The sequence below is a fragment of the Lycorma delicatula genome, chromosome 2 (assembly GCF_047948215.1).
Source record: "Lycorma delicatula isolate Av1 chromosome 2, ASM4794821v1, whole genome shotgun sequence".
NCBI classification, from domain to species: domain Eukaryota; kingdom Metazoa; phylum Arthropoda; class Insecta; order Hemiptera; family Fulgoridae; genus Lycorma; species Lycorma delicatula.
The window spans coordinates 38,738,116-38,761,439 of record NC_134456.1 but is presented as its reverse complement, the minus strand read 5'-3'; the positions used below and the strand labels follow the sequence as shown (position 1 = coordinate 38,761,439).

The 23,324-nt window shown below is 29.9% G+C and overlaps 1 protein-coding gene across 2 annotated transcripts in view; it reads left to right on the top strand.

Annotated features, from left to right (window-relative positions):
* The window catches only part of prd1 (pleckstrin homology domain-containing protein pruning defect 1), an 89,440-nt gene that overhangs the window by 47,336 nt on the left and 18,780 nt on the right, over nucleotides 1-23,324 (top strand). For both annotated transcript variants that reach the window (XM_075355146.1, XM_075355147.1), the window contains 8 exons: nucleotides 7,872-8,028; nucleotides 10,383-10,551; nucleotides 13,825-13,968; nucleotides 14,936-15,160; nucleotides 15,344-15,492; nucleotides 16,972-17,197; nucleotides 17,982-18,152; nucleotides 19,550-19,669. In XM_075355146.1, the coding sequence (XP_075211261.1) occupies nucleotides 7,872-8,028; nucleotides 10,383-10,551; nucleotides 13,825-13,968; nucleotides 14,936-15,160; nucleotides 15,344-15,492; nucleotides 16,972-17,197; nucleotides 17,982-18,152; nucleotides 19,550-19,669 (1,361 nt within the window). The remainder of the gene's footprint in view (nucleotides 1-7,871; nucleotides 8,029-10,382; nucleotides 10,552-13,824; nucleotides 13,969-14,935; nucleotides 15,161-15,343; nucleotides 15,493-16,971; nucleotides 17,198-17,981; nucleotides 18,153-19,549; nucleotides 19,670-23,324) is intronic.

Sequence of the window (23,324 nt, the reverse complement as noted above, 5' to 3'; positions counted from 1 at the left end):
TTCTTGTCTGCATAATACCAACATTAAATGGTTAAAAACTGAATTGCGGTGGAAATTGAAAATTTATCTTCTTCCATATCTATCAGCTAGCCCAATTGTTTGACGCCAAATAACCCAATGGTTTCCACCTCTGAGAAAGTACATCAAAGGGATTCATTTCAATAAAGATTATTAAGTGAAGCAACCATTGCATGCACAGATCAAAAATAGATTGTTTGAACTTTTCATGATGCCACTGTAATAATTTGTCACATGTGGAGAATGTATTCAGTCAATTCATGACTTTGTTGAAAAACAACCTTGTAGATTTAATTCAGTAAATAGTAATTTTTTGTTTTTAGTTTTTAAATCTTCTATTTTTATTTAGGCTACCAATTCATTTACATTACTTGTGTGTATATTAATTTTACATAGCTTATTTAAAATAGATTTATAAGATTTGCTTTTTTATAATATTTATAAGATCTGTTTGTTTATAATATTTCTTTAAAAATACTTATCACTTCTTTAAAATATTCAGAAATCTCATTAATACATTATGCTGATATATTATGTAAGGACGACTGAGAAAGTTGCTTAATTCTGTTGAGGTATAATTTGTTAAGTAGGTTTTGCCATATAAATATATCCCATTTTTGCTAATGTGAAAAATGTCCTATGGTGAGGAAAGGAAAATATTTGTTCAAAGTCTTGTCCTTTGGCTTGTATCCAATAAAGCAGTTTGTTCATCTTATTCAGCTGTTTCACTTCTGTAAACTTGTTCATATGCATTATTGAGAAGTTCATTTACCTTCTTCATTTTTTTTTTATGCAAAATGAACCTAAGTTAAAAATTTAAGCATGACATAATGTATTAGATTATGTATTACCTTTAAAATACGTACAAGATCTGTTGAAAAAGTAACAGTGTTCAGAGAATTAAAACAAAAATATCTTGTATATTCATTTTGTGGCATTGATGGTTTTCTAGCAGGTTCAGTTGTATGTTTTAGACCATTCAATTCTGTTAAAACGCAGTGCATTTTAGTGCAGATGAAGTATGTGCTGTTGTAGAATTACTATATTATTTTATACCAATATTTTTGTTTGTTGGATAGGTAGTATAAGTGTTTATCTGTTCTTCGATCTGTTTACGGGTATATGTTGTTTGTAGCATCAAAAGGCTGTCACCAATAGGCTATCTAGGCCATATTTTTAGGTGGGTAGTTTATTTATTTAAACTGACCTCCTGGATTGGTAATTTATCAGGACTGCCTTCCTGGTCCTTGTTTATTTTGTACAACATAATTAATTTAATTATTCTGGTTTCTTTTTAGATTTATTTAGCTGATTTTTGTGATAGCTGTTTGTTTAAAACAGCTGTTGATTTGCCAACATTTTTTTTTGTTTATTTTTATAGAGGTCTGTCATTGGTCGGATCTTGTTAGTAAAAAACGAACATCGTTTTGTGTACTTACTGGTGTTTGTTCCTGTTTTAATGTTTTTATTAGTGTTTTAGAGTTTTGTGTTGGGCAGATGACAGGGTAAGATGGTAGGGTAAATTCAGTGAGGTTGTTGCTGAGGTGTGGTTTAACGATTTGTCCTCTTCTTGTGGAAAGGAGGAGCCGCAGGCTGGGGCATCTGGAACGTCTGTACAGGTTGGCAAGGATGTTTACATCCAAGATTTTGAGAGAATGGATGGGGATGTCGGAAGTTCAATTGTGCTCAGTAGAGCATTTAATGAATGTTTTGATGAGTTGTTAAAGATTATAGGGAACTCTAGGACTGCCTGAGGAAAAGTCATTCCTGAATTAAAGAAGCTTAAGCCAATCATGACTGCTCTGACAGAGGGATATGAGTGGTTGGCTGCTAAGCCAGCTGAGACTTAGGAGGTTGTGGTGAGGGAGACTGTTCCTGTTTCGGTCCTGGCACAACAGCCGGTTGCATTTCCTCACTGTAAACGATAAGCAAATATTTTAAAAGAAAAGCATGAGGCAAGTCTATTTAAAAAATAACCAGAGGTGTTCTTCATAAATTTAAGGGAAAGGGCAACCATTAAATCCAGCAAGGAGATAGACAAATTTCAGGTTGACCCTAAACAAAAGAGGTCGAGCTTGAGGATTCGTAATACCAAGGAAACAAAAAAGGGTTTAGCCATCATTGCTGACGACAAGGAAATCATTAAGGTTATTTCTGACTCTAAAGTTCAATAAGTCTGATATAAAAGTTGACCCTAAAAATAAGAGGCGTTCGAGAATCATAGTTTATGATATAGATTGGCGAATAATTGATGATGAGTTCATGTCTCATTTGAGAGCAGAATTCTCAGATGGATGAGGCTTCTTTTAAGTCTTAATGTCTGTTATTGTTTAAATTGGGTAGGCACGAGGCAGGGCACTACCATGGTATCTTTGAAGTAAATAATTCTTTAACAGTATTGCTAACGATGGCAGGTTCTTTATAGACTTCTCTTCTAGTTGAGTTAAGGGTTATTTAGATGTCCAGTATTGTTTCAAGTACTGCAGGTATGGTCATAGGGCTAAGTTCTGTAATCATCCTGCAGTATGTGCTCATTGTAGTGACAAGGGGCACAAGCGTGACAAGTGTCCTAAGAAGTCAAAGGTCTGACTTGCATTAATTGCAAGCAGTCTCGAAAAAACCACAAGCACCCTGTTAATATTAAAAAATGTGGACAGTATCTGAGAGCTGTTGAAATGTTACAACTCAATATTTAATGGTTAGATTTAGTCAGTTAAATGCACATTGTTCAAATTGAGCTTGGTGAGATAGCACTACTTCGAGGGTTGGATGTTGTTCTATCACAGTACCCATACATTGTAACTGGTGAACTGCCAAGTTTTTTGTTGTTGGAAGATGTTTTACTATAACTCAGATAGTATGTCTCGTTGTTTTGTGCAGAAGATAGGTTGATTGTGATTTCATTCGATAGCTCTCAAATAATCATCACGTTGTGGTCCATGTGGATGTCTGAACTTGCATCTATATGTTGCAAGTTCATATTTTCACTATAGAGATTCTGCTGATCGTCATCTTGAGGTCTCGGATAATATCCTTCAATTCTCTGGTACTAGTCCAATCCTTATTGTTTCAGATATGAACACTAAGTCACTTTGGTGGCATAGCGGTTCCACTGAATTAGTAGAGGGCTTCTTAGTCCAGCATGGTCTTCATGTATTTAATGTACCTGGCGTGTTTCCCAGCTATGCAGATAATGTAGATGAGCAATGATTGTTTGCAGGTACAAACATTGATGTTACTGTTGGTAGGTATATCTCTGTCATTGTTTATAACTAAAGGTAGTTTATGATTGCTCAAGCGATCATCAGTTGATTGTTTATGAGATTGCTGGTAGTTTGAATGAGCACTACCAATGTAATGTTCTGGTTCAGCAGCGTTGTTTTCTGCACAGGCATGTAGATTGGAAAAATTTGTTGATTTTCTTTTGGCCATGTTTTGAGTTTTGGATCAGAGTCTGGAGGTTCTGAATATGGAGGACCCGGCAGTGAGTTAGTCAGCGGCCTTTATTGACGCCATTGAAGATTCAGTTTCCCGCAGTTCTGGTTGAGAGAGGCTTGCTTCATGGTGGAGCAGGGAATTGTCAGCTTTGAAACAGGCTGTCAGTCATTTGCGGAGAGCTTCTCAGTGTAAGTGTGATCGGCAATGGTGGGCAGTTCTTGTGACTGCATACAGAGAAGAAAGTAGATCTCAATATTTTCACAAAGTTCGGACGGTGAAGAGGGATTCCTGGCATTACTATGTGCATGAGCAGGGTAACAAGAATCCCTGGGAAGTCGTCTGTAGGAAATTGGGACACAAACTATGTAAGGACATTCTTCCGCCTGCCCTGTTGACCTGGTTTGGCTTAATTTTAGACATGTCTGAGATCATACACAAATTACTTGATGATTTACTGCCTGATAACAGTAAAGCTGGAGAAACCGCATACAACTGCTGCGGGTGCAGCGTGAGGTTGTTCAGTTTCACAGGGGTGCAGTTTCCTTGGAGACTATTGATGCTGAAGTGTGTCAAGTTATTTGCAGTTTAGGTAGGGGCAAGGCCCAAGGCTTCAATGGAATAATGGGAGAGCTCCTTGTTCCCTCAGTTGGGGTTAGTGTGAAAACAATCACACGTGTGTTTAATAAACTACTGTTTCGAGGATATTTCCTGGTATGTTAGAAGAAGGGAATGAATACCCTTCTTCCAACAACAATTTAACAATATTTAAGTTGTTTAAAGGAGGCAAGGATCTGTTGTTACTTCATCGTATAGGCTTTAGACATAGCTGCCAGTTATTGGTGAGGTCTTCGAAAAGCTCCTGTACCTGCGTATAAATGAGAGGCTGATCTCAAAAGTTTCTTGATGAAAAATCAGTATGGGTTTTGTCCCAGAAAGGGTACTGAGGACGTCGTACTCTGTGTGATGAATGTGGTAAGAGCTAGCGAGGAGGAATATGTCTTGGGAATTTTCCTGGACATCTCCGGTGCGTTTAATAACCTGCAGCGGCCTTCTGTCATTCATCAATTATAAAAGAGACAATGTACTAGTAGTGACATGCAAGTAACGCAAAGTTACTTCAGACATCGAGATGTGCTGCTTTGTGAGTGCAAATGTGAGATAGGCAAGACGCTGTCCAAGGGTTGTCCTCAAAGCAGCGTTTTTTGGGTCCATTGTTGTGGGTGGTGGAGTTTGATTCCCTTCCACAGCTGAGATTGTCTGGCAGGTGTCTCATTGTGACGATGGGCTCCTGCTGGTCGAAGGAAGCTCGCAGAGGGAGGTTGAGTTCCGAGCCACCCAGACATGCAGAATACTAGAGTTTTGGGGGTCATCATGAGATGATTTTCAGCCTGGAGAAGACCATGATGATGCTTCTTAAAGGCCATTTGGCAGTGAGACATCAGGTTCATGTTTTGATGTCAGGCCTTGGTATTAATTATGTAAGTTCAAAAATACCTCGGGGTGTTCCTTGATGAGAAATTGCAGTTGAAGAAGCACCTTAATTATGTTGTCTAGAAGGCTTGGTTGTGCCTTCTTTGGTATTCGATGAGTGGTCAATCCTGATTGGGGTTTTAATTTTATGATTATGAGTATCCTGAATAAGGGCATGTGCGAGGAAATTATGCTACATGTGGCACCTGTTTGGGCTGAGAGACTAAAATTTAAAAGCTATTAGGATATATTACTAAGAGCTCCCGTACTATTTCATGGGACACAATCTTTGTGATTGCAGGCATGAAACTGGTAGATTTAATTGCATCAGAAAAGCAGCAGCATTATACTGCTAAGAAGTCAGATGAATTACTTCAGAAAAAATTTTCAAGATAGAACGGCATGGCAATGCTCTATGGCAGGCCAGACGGGATGAGGCAGAGGGTGGGCATTGTACGCATGATTTCTTCTCAGATGTTGTTGGTTTGCGGGGTGCCCCTTGGGTTCACCCTAACAAGTATGTAACGCAATTTCTTTCTGGTCATGAGGCCTTCTGAGACAAGACTCCAGCAATTTAGCCTGTTGGATACAGGTGCGTTTCCAGATTTTGGACAACTTGATGACACATACCATGTAATTTACAAATATGTAAAATATGAACTTACATGCATGTAATATATGATAATATGTTTTAAAGAGTTTATTTCCTAGCAGTACAGCGATGGGAATATAACATGTGGTATTTGCAAGATCACATGATATACCATGATCACATGGTATTGATGTGGAATATCACATGTGGTATACTGCCTGAGGCAAGAGCAAGGCCAAAAGATGCCTTTTGCCGAGGTTCTGAAGATGACCTCCAGTAAAGCCCATAAGGGCTAGGTACAAAGGGGGGGGGGGGGGTGGCGTTGCAACCCAAACTGCCACATAGAGAGTGTCTTTCTCTATGGGGTCAGGATGTGCTGTTGTGAGAAGCTTTCCAGAAGGTTTCAGCACATGTTTTTTGTGTTTTTTTAATAAGTTTTTTATAATTTTTGCTCTTAATATAATTTTTTTTCTATTTCCTAGTACAGTAATTTTTTTCATATAGCCACTGAGGAGATCCTTTGTAATTGTGTCTTTTTAATTTTGCTCATGCCATGCTCTTATCTCCTTTCAAGCTCTAAATGGGTATATGATTTTTGTTCACTGTTTAGTCCTGTTTTGAATTTATGTGAGTGCACGTTGTATTCCATTATTTTCATGTAATTGTCTTTGCTATTTTTTAAAATCTATTAAATTTCTCCCTTCTCTCACTCTCTCTCTCTGTCTGTATGTGGTGTGTGTGTGTTTGTGCATGCACATGTGAATGTCTATGTGTGGAAAATATGCACCACAATCAATAAATGCAAGTTGTTGTTAAACAGATGGGTCTGCTCATTTATTATATTATGTTAGTAAGTTAGCATGAGGTTAATTTATCTTGATCTTGCTAGGGCAGTGTCAGTGGCAAGTTGTAGTTCAACAGTGGGTCTGTTCGTTTATTGTATCTGTTTCTGTTGTATCATGAGATGAGATTTAACTTATGTTGACCTTGCTGGGCCATTGTATAAAGCCTGCCTTCATGGTGCGAGTGGTAGCATCTCAGCCTTTCATCCAGAGGTCCTGGATTCAGATCCCAGTCAGGCTTGACATTTTCACATGCTACAAAATTGTCATTTCTTTTCATCCTCTGAAGCAATTCTTAACAGTAGTCCCAGAGACTTTGTATAAAACCATTGCATTGAGTTTTAATCAGACCCTTTCATCACATCAGGAACTCTTATGAAAAGCTAATGCTGCCTGAAATGCTTAGTAGCTGCAGAAATGCAGCCTTTTTTTGTAATTTTAGGTCTCTAGCATATTGTTCTTTGATTTTAAGTTCGTAATTTTGGCTTTCATCTTTGAAGAAAGCTTTCATTTTTTACGTTTAATTCCTTTGTTTAATGATAGGTTTATCACGTTGGCCAGAAAAAAATACCTATTTTATATTACAAAAAAAACTAGATTTTTTGAATAAAAATTTTATTTATCACACTATCTGATGAATTCTTGTATTCCTGTGTTGTATTCCTTCACCACCAGTTAACTGTTTTCTTCAAAACGCTTTCCTCTCAACAAATTATTCAGTTATCAAACAATTGATGGTTACTAGGGGCTAGGCTGAGGCTGTAGGCTGGATGATATAAAATTGCCTCCTTCAATTTTTATCAGCGACTTGAGACAATGCGATGTCATGAAGGAGCTAGACATGTTCCTTGCACATCGATGAATGGCCACCACAATTTGTTTTACGACAATCATTAGCATTTTCTGTGTCTCTGTAGGACAATTCTTTACTGAGGAAAGTGGTGATAATTAGGTTTCAAGGCCTTCAGAAGAACAGTTCCATTATTATTTTTAATTATGTTTAAAATGTTATGATTAAAGTGTAATGCTACATCTTACTGTTGAACTAGTAATATTTTATTTTTTACTATACCTGATTACAGCTAGACATGTAATTTATTCAGATTATGAATGCTGATTAAGGTTTTGTAGGATTTTTTTATTTTATTTCTGGCTTTTATTAAAGAATATCTGATCTAAGCAAATAGTGTTTTTAATTTACCCTGTCCATACAGAGACATTCCTTTAAACAATACTTTTCTGAATAATTGATTAGATGTTGAAAAGTTTCTGTGATCTTCGTTTATGTACCTCGATGTAATTGCTGATAAACTTTTGGCTGTGTTTTATGGTTTCACTTTACATAAAGTTTTTTAAGATGCATGTTGGAGCATATGATATTTCTTTTTTTTTCTCTTACTTTTAATTACATTTTTATGCCTTCTTGGCTAAACTCTTGTGTTTATATATTCAGTCATTTCTTGAGTAAAATATTTTACAGTGTTGTTGATTATGAAAATTGTATTGTTTAGGACATAAGAGTGCAAGAAGATGCCTTTGGCCTTCAAGAAATTTACACGAGGCATTATCTAAGACATCTCTAGTCAACAGGTTCTTGAAATCTATACCAGAGAGTAAAGTAAATGTCCACTTAACTTTGAATAGGAAGAGGGAACCTCTTTATATTAAGTATGTTTCATCAAATTAACTTAAACTTTATTAGGATTTAATTTTTACTTTTACTTATTTCAATTTTTATTCAAAAAAACATTACATTCAAAGTTATTAGTTATATTAAGCGTTTTTGTAATATAACATAATCTATCAAATTGTTATTAAAAGTCAACTAAGTATTTTGGGTACTTACCAATGTTTTATCCCAACTATATGAAATCATTATTGAGTTTGTTCACATTTTTAACTTAACTAGGTTTAATATAAAACTGCACCTCTAATGAAACATACATCCTAGTGCCTCTGTATTTTTTTCTGTGGTGATTTTAAAAAATTTTTTGACAATTAGATTAGGGTTTATTATGTTTAAAAAAAAATAATTATCATTTACGTGGGTGAAGGGCTCTTAAGCTAATTATGTTGTGAAACTGAAGTTTACAAATATATATAGCTGAGTAAGTATATATTAATAAAAATTCTTGTTTATTTTTATTAGTGATTGTACCTGAAAAAGCATGAAAAAATAAAGTCTCTGCTTTTTATGTTTGTTGAATTTGTATTTAAATGTACATTACTGTTAACTACATTTTTTTTTTTTATAATATCCTTTTCAAGATTATTTATTTATAATAGATTGTAGTAATCTAAGTTATAAAAACTTATTCATCTAAGTTGTTAAATATTTAAAAAATATAAGGGTTGAGTTTTTAAATTCTGATCATATATTACTAATAATATATTTTTACATAATTCTTTTAAAAAAATTGAAACTGGACATTGAAACTCGAGGTATATGATGATTAAGGCGTTCACTTTTATGTAGCTATTTGTCATTAGAAAGAGGATTAATGGTTTTCTGTTATGACTGCCATCTGTTTTCATAATTCCATTTGTTAACCAATAATATGTTTAAAATTATATTAGCATTATTTCAGATGGGGACTGTTAATATAAATTGGAGACAGATGACTAATAGGAAAATATTTAGAATTAGTTGCATTTAAGTACTTGTTGCTCAATGCTGGTAGGTAATTAGAAAGTGATAGAGTGGGTAGCTAGATCTTGGTTGTGGTTTATTTTAGGACTACTTGCTGATTGGAGTGCTATGATTCTTAAGAGTTCAACAATTTTTACTATTTTCTCCTATGATTGTAATAATAATTAGATTTTATAGTGGTTTTCATGTATGGGAATTACTAAGTTGTGATTTAATATATGTGGTATGAAGTTGACATTGATAGTTTAAAACAAAGTACATTTTACAAACTGATTTTTTTAATCATAGAATCATTCTTTCTTTTTTTTAGTATTAATGAGATCGGTTGCTAGCACTTTTTTCATTATAAACTTCTCAGATCACATTCACAGATGCTTCTACAAACGGAAAATCAAGTATTGTTAACCTGTTTAAAATTTTCTGCTATTTCCTTTGTAATAGCATAAATTTATTACCTGGAATGTTGGGTGTTGTGAATGTAATATCAACCACAGTGGTTGTGAATTAAAAATTATCCCTGAAAATTACAGCCATTCTTAAGAATAACAACCACTCCCATCCATGCTTAATAAACAAAGTTAGTAGTGAAGTCACTACTTCACTATTGTACCAAATATATGGTGCATGTCATCATGATAAGCCTATCGAAATTCAGGTGATATTCAGCTGATATTCAGCTGTACAAGTGAAGCCTTAATATAAAGAAATGGTTGTATAATGAAAATCATCTCTGATTGGTGCCTCTTGTATCTCATGTATTTTTGTGGATCAGTTATAAGAAAAAGATAAGACATTGTGTAAAGCATTAAATTTGTATACTCCTTTCTATAATGGAACTGTTAGTTATGTAAACTGCTTTAACTCATTATGGGAAATTTTTTGTTTAAAAATATTTACTGAAATGAAGTAACAATACAATAATTCCAAAAATTTAGGTATTATAAAATAAGGGTTTTGTACTTCAGTTTAAAGCTAAAGAGAAGCTAAAGAGAACTTCTTATAAAAACAATTTGTTTGTTTTGACTATAAATTTAGTTCAGGCTTGTTGTCTCTTTTGAACAAGCATACTAATAAGATGAGTTTGAAGTTATTTATGAAGAATAAGAATTTATGCATTACTTCTTAACAAACTTGTAAAGTTCAAAGTTTTCATTAGGTTTGTTTTCTATAATTTATTACATTTTCATATATATTTTTTCTTTGTTAATTTTGGTATAAAGAAAAACAGTAAGCCTTAAGCTTTGGTCAAAATTTAAACTTCATTAACTATAAATTGTTTAATTTACTGTTTATTATTTCAAAAGAAATTTCATAACAACGCTTGAGTAACTTGCTATTGATAAACTTTTATTGATGATTTCTGTTATTTCAGGGGTATAAAACCTGATGAAGAGCTTTCGAGACAATTACTAGATGAATTAAAAAATGAAATGATGTCCAATAAGAGAGAGCAGTTAACTTATTCTGTTGAATTAGATGATAATCTTTATAAAGCTATTACTTTATATACTCTGAAAAGCCCAAACGAAAAAATATATAAGGTAATTCTTAACTTATTATAAGGTAATGTTTTGTTTCATAACATTAAAAAAAATTTTGTTACTATGATAATCTCTTAACTCATAATAGTGGAAGTATTTCATGTTAATAAAAGAGTAAACATAAATTTATTATTCATTTTAAGAATAATATTATCAAATCTATTTTGTATGGAAATATGTTTTTATGTTTTTCTTAATTAATGTATATTATTTTTAAAAAAAAATATGAGGAAACTATAAATTAGCTAATACAATTAAAAGTGTTTATATTGTTATAAATTGTAGTATGATATGCGTATCATATATATATTTATATTATATAATAAAATATAGGTATATATTTACTATACCTATAAAATTTGTTGAACCAGTTTTGTTTCAAATAAAATTACATTTAAGTATGTATAAATTGGTACTGGTAATAATGTGGATGAGCTTACATTTTTAAATTTACTTAATATTGACGCAGTAATGTCATAGATGTATGTTAGAGTAACACTTCTAAATGAATTGTATATGTACCTATTCATTAGGGATATAAATACACTTGCTTCTGTGAGAATTAGAATAACTTACAATGAAATTTTTTCATTCAGTTTTTGTAGGTTAATCTGAATACTCTGTTCTATTAAATGTGTAAGTTTTATGAAGGGTATTTTTTCTTAGTATAAATTTTGTCATCTAATTAAAATCTTAACTTCTCCAAAGGAGTTAAAAATATTCTCATTCAAGCCATCAATTCACCAGTTCAGATCTGTTGGATCTTTTGTTCAGATCTTTTGTTTATTTTTTTTTTTTATAAGACTTAAACCGATTCTAATGTTAATGAACAAAGTTATAGGAAAGAAATTTAAAAAAGGTCTGATGAAGAAATAAAAATAATTTAGTAATAAATAAAAATATATAATGAAATAATGTATTTTTAATAGTAAAAAAAAAATATATTAATACTTATTTTATATATACCTGCTTTGGTTCCATTTTCTCCCATTTTTACATGACTGCCCAAAAAGGAGTTTAATGTATCTAGGGTGTATGCATCTATGTATGTTTGTTCCATAGTAGCAGCTCAATGGATGAACCGATTTAGATGTATGACCCTGCAGTGTCATAGGCTATATATATATATGTGTGTGTGTGTGTGTGTGTGTATGTGTGTGTGTGTGTGTGTGTGTGAGCATGCGCACGCATCTTACTGAAATTAATATTTTGAGATTCATATTATCCCTCTGTAATGTTAAATTATATTGCTTATACAGAATATTGAGATAAGACTTAGTACAGAATATTATTACTAGTATAGTACAGAATATTGAGATAAGACATGTCTTACCTTAAATTTTTCATGAAAGTACTTTCGCAGGATCCTGCATCATTAGTCATGATTGAAATAATTCCATATTGCTTAATAAAAATACTAAAACAATGAAAATTATGTATTAATTTAAATGAGTGCTGTTAATGTTTCTTGAAAATTATAGAAATTACAAAAATAATAAGTTAGGTTTATCTAATATGGCAGACCATCTAATAAACTTAGATGATCTAAGTTAACCATCGAACAGAGTTTGAGGGAGTTAGTCTTATAAAAACTGCAACAGATAGCAGCACTCATTTAAATTAATATGCAATTTCCATTATTTAAGTATTTTTATTATACAAAAATGGAATTATTTCAATCATGAGTGATGATACAGGGTCTCGTCAAAGTACTTTCATGAAAAATTAAGGTAAGATATTTCTTACCTCAATATTCATTACTAGGTTGTTTGTTTAGTAGAATTTATATATGTATTTTGCTATCTAATAACATTTATAATAGCTTTCTATAAAAGATATGAAACCTATGTACGTTATGATAAATACAAGAACTAAGATAACGAATGTACTCATTCCACTCATTGCATACAATATCAAATGCTGCTGTATGCTTTGGTGCTATAAAAACTCCAATTGGCAGTATAGGTAAAAAAACCAATTAAGTAAACACTAAATGAAAATAATTTACAGTATTATTGTATTTTTCATTATTCATACACAATATACTTTGTTAAAATAACAAATGCATCTTTAAATCTACGACAAAAACATTGAATTCAGGAAATAAATTTACCAAAACTATAAAAGTATTACAAACTTCAGGATATCCTCTTAAAGAAAATCTATAATAATTTTTCTCTGTAAGAATGTGAAGTTGACTGACAGTTGTGTACACATATACACAGCATTTCTATTTATATTTTACATCTTTCTATTCTGTGTACATTTCATATCTATTTTAACTAACAAAATAAATGTACTTACAGCTATTTTTATGCTGGTAGATGTTGCTTCATAGTTTTTAATTTTAAAAAAAAGTAAAAAAAAAACTGTGATTAAAATCAATTATGTGTGGGAGGGGTTGTGTAATTTTGGCATTGCATGTGTTATGAAAATGTTTGAGAAATTAATTTTATTGGGTACTCAAAAATTGAGAATAGGTGTGTGCACCTGTCCCGCTATCTGGCCTTTCCATCCATTATATGGTAGGAAATTGAATGGGTTATTTGATTTTTATGAAATCTCTTCTCAACATTATTGCATCATTTATTGAATTCGTGGATGAGATGATTAACTCAGAGTTTACTTATTCAATAGAACATTATTAATATTTCTCTTGTTCTGATTAATTTAAAGTGATTTTTCTCATCCCTGGTAAAGTATGTAATAATAAGCTTGTGTTAACAATTTTTTTTTAATGCTACCTTTCTTTTTTTTTTAGCTGCCCAGTCTTTCTTTTAATGTTGATGTATTTATGTATTTGTTTATCTAAACCTATGAAATTATTTTTAATTAATTAGTTATTTTAACTGAATATTTTTCCTTGGTTTAAAAAAATGTATATTCATTTTTACTTTTCAACTTAGAATCATGGGTTTGGAAATTTAGAAATCTCAAAACTTAGAACCATGAGTTTTATATAAGTTTTGAGATTTCCAAATTTTTAAGTTATAAAGTAATTAAAAAAAAAAAAATTCTGAATTTGACACTGATAAATGTAACTTTTTCTGATTGTACAGTCTATTATTAACAATGAGTTTATGCCAAATATGTTAGATTTCTTTCTTAATTCAGATTTGTTAGCCTTAGATTCCTTATAAAGGTTGTAGTTATAGATCTCAAATGTTTGAAGCACTATAAATAGAATTTTATGAGGCAATTTTAAATTTTTGTTTTAAAAACATAATATTTGTGGGTATTTTATTGTAATATTTTTTGTGTCCTTTTTATTAGGTTTATAAAGTGTCCAGCTTGGATGGGCTTCCATTGTTATGCATCCTCTCAAACTGTTCTCTGTATGTGACTGGTATTAGCCCTGTTAACCAGGCATTCTTTAACCACCATATCATACCATATTCTCAACTTAATACCATTATTGTGAGTATTAATTTTTTTTATGTTTTCTATCTTGATTTTTATCATTATTTAATAATACTTTTGTGTTGTTTTAGTAAAATTTATTAAAATGTAGTGTAAAATTGTTATTTTATAATTTATCAAATGTAGTATTTACCTTCTTTCTTGTCAATCTTATTTATATTTAAATAGCTTGGGTTTTATTTTGGGCTTAGCCTATTTTCATGAATTTTAATAACCATGTTGTTACCTAAAACAAAATGCTTATGTAAAGATCAGTTGTTAAATGAAAGTGTCCTTTGCCTAACAGTTTGTTAATTAACAAGATATTATTGTACACTTTGCATTTCATAAAAAATTTGTAGACCTCTTGCTGAGTGTTTTTATAATAAGTGCTGTTATCCATTCTGTAACCAATACAAGATATATATATATATATATATATATATGGTTTATACTTACGGATATATATGGTTTTTACTCAGAAAAATATATATATATTTTTTTATACATTAAACACAATTATTATGTGATTCATCATTATTAGTTTTATTGTACACATAATAAGAGCAGTATTTCAGTGAATGTTTTTTTTTATTAGAAAAGTAGAATTTGTCCTTCCTCAGAAACAATTGTTTGCTTTTGTGTTATTTATTATTTTGGTTAGAGTTCTTTTAACCATTAATGCAAATGATAAACAGATAAGCTTTACATCAAGGAATAACTGTAATCATATCCATTAAACAGAAAATTACTGAAGAGATTTTTGACTGCTGTACCTTACAAGCTTTGATTATGTGGTTAGAGGCTGTTTAATAATCTATACAATCAGTTCAAAATGTCATTTTCATAAATTCAGAAATGTAATATCTCTGGCTATATAGAAAATAATCTGATCTAAAGTAGATGAAAAATTTACAAGTCGTAGGAAAGAAGCATCAATGTAATCTATTTTTGCTATCTTTTTTGTATATATTATTGATTTCAGGTTGGACCCAACAGTCAAGTTATGATGTTAGCAGTAACTGATAGAAGTCATAGAATAACTGTATTGACTACATTAGGTCAGTGTATGGTTAATGAATTGGTTGGTCATTTAGAATTGGCTGTGAGACGTTCCCTTGGTATTTCAACAATTACTGTACAGGAACTGTTGTTAGAAAACATGGCAGAATTGAAAAGAATGATTATCAAACAGTCATCTGTGCAAAAGGTATATATGTTTTCTTGTAGCTAAATATTTTCATCTCATCAGTAACAAAAAATTATTCTGTTTTTTCTAAGTATTTGATATAAACTAATCATTCTATAATATTTTCTTGTAGTGTTATTTGTTTTTCATTTTAATTATATTTTTTTGGTTTTATAACTCGTATTATTTTCTGTTTGTATACAGGATGAAGAACTCGAGCATTATGTTTGGGTTAATGTTGGAGACTCAAGTTTCATTCCTGCCAGCTCTCCCCTTGGACCTACCAAATCAGGTCATCTGATGTTCAGGCCTCATAAACATTCTTCTTGGCTCCCTGGTTATGTGTTACTTAAGTAAGTTAAAACGATCATAATTAATGAAGATTATTGATTTTTGGACTTTTACCATGCACTTTAATATCTTTTGACATGTTACAAAAAGTACTGTGTCAAATTCAGAATGAATTTCAAGATATGATCCATACAATATTGTGCGAGTTAACTGATAAAATATGTTGTATGTTTGAATTATGCAATCTGAAATTCTACTTATTTTCACATTTACTCGTATATCATTGAAGTGTAAAATAACTTTTCTTTTAGCTGATTTATTATTTTTTGTCAGAAAATGGTTTTATCAGATTATTTGTGCAATTTTTCAGATCTTTAATCTACTGCTATTCCACATACTCTCAAAGTTAATGAATAACCATTTGAAAGAATTCAAATAATTGCTTTTTGAAATATTTTAGATCCCTGGCCTTATATAATCCAATATGATTTTTGTGTTGATTGAAAACAATTTTCTGTCATTCAGTTTATTGATAGTATTTTGAAGTTTTCTCTGGGTTTTTTCTTACAGGAATGCAAAACTTATTAAAATACGTTTCTGAAATTAGAATGTGCTTTCTAAAAAAGAAATGTAAAATATTATAAATTATTTTTTTAGAAAATTATTGTAATATTAACTGGTCATTAGCCATTAATAAATGTGCAGTGAAAGTGCACCAAACATATTTAAACAGTAATCTGTGGGAACTCCAGGTCATTAATTATGGCTTTAGTAATAATCATACTTAACTTACTCGAGTTTCCAGGATTCTTCTATTCCTTGAGATATCCAGATTGTGTGGAACTTTCAGATCTTAAGGGATCCTGCTTACCATTTTCCCCAGCATTAAAGATTTTTTTTTATTTTGTAGATAGTAGTACCTCACTGTATGCTATAGGCCAAATTTCATGTCGACAACAGATTCTTATCCACTCTCAGGTTGAGTCAGTGTTTTTAATATAACATCTATATCTATCCATATAATATCTATAATGTAGAATCTGAGACAATTATTAATATAATTCCTGTAATGTAAACCAGTAATACAGGTATTATTCAAATTCAGTTAAAATTACCATTAATACAGGTATTATTCAAATTCAGTTAAAATTACCATTAACTGTACTTTTAACCAAATTTGAACCATCCTGCTGCTTCATAAAACAACTGTAATAACATCTGATATGGTGTTTTTTTTTATTCATTTTACTTTTTAAATGCGTTCCACATTTTAAGTTTTATTATTTAATAAATTCTACTTAGTGTATGTTAGCTGAGATTTTTATTTTGGATCATTACTTCTTTCACAAAATAATCTATGATTTATGATTTTACTTGATATGTTGATGCTCTTGAATATGCAATATCATATTTAGATAGTGAATTGTGAGATTGATTTTTAAAGTATGCGTTTGTATTTTTAATTATCAGCATTCTTAAACATTTTAAGTAATTATTCTATTTATTGTACTTTATTTTATTTCCTTATTTCATTGTCACAGGGCAGGAGTTCTGTATGTATTTGCAGATGCAAATCAACGTTTGCCAAACCATGCAGTTCCACTTCACTCTGGTCAGTGTTGTGGTTGCCGTAGAGTGCCTCATCCTATACGTCCTCATACATTTGAAATAATTCTCCCCAATCCTTGTGATACTTTTCAATTGGCTGCTGCTGATGAGTATGAAGTCTCTGACTGGTTACAAGCATTCGTTCAAGCTGCTTCTGGAGTAATTATTATTTATTTTAAAATGTTTTACATAATATTATTTTTAAGGTTTAATGATATTTTTATAACTATTGCTGTAATTTCTTGTGCATGATATTGTTAATCTATTATTTTGCTGTTGTTAAAAATAAATAAAATAAAAGTACAAAAAGATATCTTCTAATAAATGGTAATAGTTGTTACGTTGTTTTAAACGGAATCTTTATACAATGTCTTGCTTTCATGGTTTATTTTATTTTATAAACCTACTGTGCCACTGAATTTTTACCTGATGGGCACATGACTTAACTGTACTTTGTCATCATATATAATTCCTGACTGGATTAGTATGATTCATATTGTGTTGGGATTTTATCATTGAAATATGGCTGTGGGCATTATGAAGTTGGCTTGACATCAATTGCCAAGTGTCATGAAAGAATTAGACTGATATTTCAACCTACTGTGTTTATATCTTGAAGACAATAATTTTATTTAATTCTATTCACAATTTGAGCTGGAAATAATGGCCACTGAAGCACCATTATGCTGCTCTAATTTAATATAGTTGAATTATGTTCTTTATTTTGTGCGTATTTTTGGACCTTAATACTAATATCTATAAAAACTAATTTTATGTGGCCACAATTACTTAACTATTTAAGATAAAAAAATTAGATTTAATTAGTGAAACCAGCTTTAAATTACATTAGGATTATCTTATGAATTTTGGTGAAAGAAATTTGTAATAAGATTTTTATTGATTTTAAAAAATGTGTTTATCTTATTTGTAAAATATTTTACAGGATAGTGATTCTGAAGTCATACATGACGAACTATCAGAAGCAATAACTGGCTGTGGTTTGTTATTGACAACAAATCATGTACTGACCCTTAATTTTCCATATAAGGTGTTAGCTTGTGCTCAGTTGCAATATATATCTTCAATAAAATTGGCGTTTAATTGCTGCGTATTGGTAATTATATTTATTTTATTATGTGAATGTTTATTACTATAAGTGTGCAGTCTGACAAATCTGACTTAGTATTTCTTAAGGGATTTGAATTTCTGAATTACTGGGATATATGGAGATTATTAAAAATGTTATTAACAACATAAAGTATATAGTACCTTTCTTTTCTTTCTTTTTTCCTGTACAGCCTCTGGGAATTACCATTTTTAGATATTACTTAAGAGGATGAATGAGGACATGTATGAATGTAAATGAAGTGTAGACTTGTACAATTTCAGTTCAACCATTCCTGTGATGTGTGGTTAATTGAAACCCAACCGCCAAAGAACACAATTATCCACGATCTAATATTCAAATCCGTGTAAAAGTAACTGCCTTTACTAGGACTTGAATGTTGGAACTGTCGACTTCCAAATCAGCTGATTTGGGAAGATGCATTCACCACTAGACCAACCTGGTGGGTTAAAATATACAGTACCTGCCTCCAATAAATAATAAATGACTTGAATTGCTGAAATTTATATACCATATCTGAAAATTACAACATGAAAATGGTAATGGACTGTAGTTGCAGATTGTCATGGTGTTCATATTTCTTAATACCTACCATGCTGAGGATGATAATGGTTGTTGAATAGGTAAGTATTCTATTAAAAAAAAATAATAAATTCTAAAGCCATATGTTTTGACATTGTAAACATTATACAGTTAAACTCTAGGTCATCACTATATGGGTTAGCGTGTGTCAGTTTTATGAGATTGTGCTATACATACACCTCTATTTACTATTTTATTAATAAATAGCTTATACATATGCCCAAGGAAATGTGCGTAAAAAAAGTAATGACTGAATAGCAAACTTAGAAAAATATATAAATAAAATCCTCAAAAAATATTAGATAAAAGTAAAAAAATATCAAAAATGTTTTCTTGTAAATACAAATAAATTGGTTAATATGTATGGCAAGAGTGAAATGCTTTAGCTGTAAAACCTGCTAACACTGTTATGAGTTATTTTGAGCATAATAATAAAATTTAAAAAAAAATTAATAATAAAATTTATAGATTTATTTAACTGTAAGTAATAGTATTTTGAGAATTATTATTACATTCAAAGACTGGGAAATTGTCTATCAAATTGTGTTTTTAATTTTATTATAATGATATGTGAATGAAGTGGTATTAGCAAAACAGTTTAATGTGACTGTATTTCAGTGAATTAACTGCAGCTTAATAAAGATTATAACAAAACACTATCTTGTGTATTTATTTAAAAACTTTTAATTAAATTTTACTTTGATTAAATATTATTAATGATTGTAGCTTTGTTCATTTTTATGTATTCATTTCTTCATTAGTTCTCATTTTATTGAGCAATATATTTTATTGCTTAATTATAGGAGACTGGTTGTAGAGAGATTAGTGAAGGAGGAGGTGACTGGGTTATATATTTTGCTACAGATTTAGCTTTAGAAGAATTTTTGAGTAGTTTAGTCAAGCTGCAACCTTCATTAGCAGAGGTGAGTTACAGAAAAAGAATTTAATAAGAAAAGTTATACTTTTGTTGAAAATTCCATTGTTATTTCTATATGTAGTAGGCTAAAATTAGTGCAGATGATTTCTACACATAATCAAAAGAAAGTGGAGTAAGTAAATTCTCAAAATTATACTTAATTTTAACCATGGATTTTGTTGAATTTATTTTTCATGTTTTTGTTGACATTTTATTAAATTCTTTAATTTTGTGCAGTTTCTATGAGAAAACAATTTATTTTTATGTCCTTATTTATTTCTTAAAGTATATATATAAAGATATATATATATATATATATATATATATATATATAAATTCAAATAATTTATTAACACATTGGCCACTGTGTTAATAAAATTTAATGTTACATGAAAATAAAACACCAAAACACAGTAATTATTAGATAAGCTAAATGTACCATATTAATTTTCAATAATCAATTTTCACAGTTCCTGCATCTTCATTTGATATTTAATTTTACAACTACATTAAAACTTATTCTTTTAATAATTTTTTCATTTTATTCAAAATTGTTTTCCGTTTTGAAATTTTGTGTTTTATATGAACATATATGTAAATTTTGCTGTCCAGTACTGAAATGATTTCAAGAAAGATATCAAATAAAAAATAAATTAAATAATAACCTATAAAAAATACATTATTTAGTTTATACTAAATATTATTTTCAGTATATTAAAGATTATTTTAATGTATACTAAATACATCTTTATATATATATTTCTTGTGTGCGTGTGTATGTCACTGAACTCCTCCTAAATGGCTGGACCGATTTTGATGAAATGCTTTGTGTGTGTTCAAGGGGATTCGAGAATGGTTTAGATTCACAATTTGGTCCACTGGAAAATGTTTTTATTTAATTTATTTATTTATTTACGTGTTGTTGATCTTGGGATGGTTAAAGTTCATAATTGGATCCGGTAGGCAGCGCTGCGATTGCGTTTTAGAATTTTTTTTTACTTTTTGACATATCAGTCAGATCGGATTCTAGGAAATTTTTTTTTTTATTTTGTGGCTTTTTTCACGTATTGGTTACTCTCGTCGTCGTAGCTTAGTGTTGTTATTACATTAAAATTCGTATTTTTAATGGACTACTGTGTTTAGTGAATAGTTTGAATTAAATCCGATAGGAAGTGCTGTTCTGACAATTGGATTTATTTACATTCTGACTTTTATAAAGTGAAAGATTAAATTTTATGAAGTTCCATAATGTTTTTTAAGTTTCTTAATGTTCAGTATTAATTGTAATCTTGCAGCCACAGCCCTTTCCGTTAAAAAATTATTTTCCACCGAATACTGTGATTAGAGAATGGTGTGAATTAAATCCGAAAGGGAGTGCTGTGGTTTTGCCGTTTGAATTAATTTACATTCTGACTTTTATAAAGTGAAAGGTTAAATTTTGTGAAGTTCCTAATGTTCAGTTTTTTAAGGTGTTATGAAACTTTCAATTGTGTTAATTTAATTTGTATGTATACTCAAATATAGCAATAGCGAAGCATTGCCGAGTCTGCTAGAATTGCGCGCTTATTGAGAATATTATGTTTTATTATATTATTATTTATTGAAATAATGTTTTAAAGTGTAATTAAAAAATATACATTGTGCAAATTTGTAAGGTGCAGTGTTGAAGTATTTTACATGATTTTTCATGAATTTTCATAATGTATGCACGTGTATTTAGTAACAATCAACTTAACCTACAAATTTAAATTGTCAGTTCTCATTTGATTCTATGCAACTTATGAAGTATTGAACGGCTCTTTGAAAATAAAAATGTAAGTTTGTAAAATAAATTACAATATTTATAAAATTAAAATATAAGTTACTTATATTTTATATAAGTAATAATTTTTGTAGCTGATTAATTTTATAAAAAATTTTTTTAAAATTGTTTTTAATTTACAATTATGTAAAATTTGCTAAAATAGATGTTAAATTAAAGAATGAGAAAATAAATAAAGAATAAGAAAAATGATAAAAATTTTTACTAAAATTTTCACTACGTTGCTTTTTTTTACAGTGCTTTAATTTTTTTATTAATTGATTAATTAAGCTATCGCATAGTTATGAAACTTCAAAATGATTAAATTAAAAAAAAAATGTAGGAGGTACTTTTTAGAATGATCTTAAGTGAAAATTAGCAGTAATGTGGATGAAAATTTGTTAATTACACTGATTATTAATTTTACGAAGTTTCGATTTTTTAATTCAATTTTCATCAGACATCTGAATATTTAGTGAAAATAAATATTACCCATACTACACATAATTAATCAATAAAACCATTACAATAATACAACAATCACAAACTGATAATAGTCATACTAATGAAATTTCGTCTACATTCCTGCTAATTTTAACTTAAATGTTACTTATATTTATGTGTTGTGTGCATTTATTACAGAACAATGCCACGTCAGGACAATGTCTGTTGGGTCCGCTAGTATTTATAATACAGTTTAATTGAAAATTTTATGTATATACATACTTTAGTTTATAGCACTTGAAGCTGTTGATTTTCATTTATAAAATACTAATGTATAATTAAGAGTCACAACTATCTTTCAACTTTGCCACTGACTAACTTTAAACTTTGAATGTGGCAGTTAACCTAATAAAATTGTCTTGTTTGTGTGTGATATCAAAGGATCTTATTTATAATGTAGAAATTTTATTACTTAATTTCAATTTTTTAAGTATAACAATATCCAAAAATTCTAAATTTTTTTAGAGGAAGAATTTACAATGATCAACATACAATATTTATCAAAGTGAAGTATCCAGTGGTACATTAAGTAGAGTCTCCTAGAAAATTCATGAGGCTGCTTTTTTTTCTTAAATTTTGTTTATTTCTGATGTAAAATGTACAATCTGTTGACAAGCCTATAATGATATAATTTTTAAGTATTTTGATAAATTTAAACCATTTTTGACACTGTTCACAAAGTGTTCTTTCTTAATAGATCATGGAAGTAAAGAGAGATTACAATATTAGGTTAAATTTTTCTGGGAGTTTTGTATTTGATTATTAGGTTTTATATATATATATATATATATATATGTATATATTGGCAAGTTGAGACGGCATATACTGGTTAGCATTTTTATTATGTAGTACAAAATACTTCAAAAACTGAATTACTGCATCTTGAAAGTTTATTCTGTAGTTAAGGTAACTTTTTAAGGCGTATCTTAGTTAACTTTAAACGTTAAATAGGATCTGCCTAACCTATTTCAAGTCATTATATGCATCAATTTTGAATAAGTAAATAGCTATACATCACTTTCTAATAAGAATTACTTTTGTATCTATTAGTTATTGCTTTTTTATAATTATCATGACTTATTAGTAACATGAAGTTGATTATGTTTACTGGTACAGTAATGTAGGTTTCTTATCCTAAAAGAGTAAATCAATATCCTTTTATTTAGCAATTCTTTTTTTTATAATCTTTGGTTCAATTCTCCACATTGGAGATTTTTCAATAGTTCATATTGCAATAATCCACAATTTTAGCATGATCCTGAGTAATTTGAAGCAGCATATGAGCATTCAAGACAGTTAATTTTCAGATGTCTATCATTAAAAATTGTGTAATTCATTGTTATTAATTATATATGTA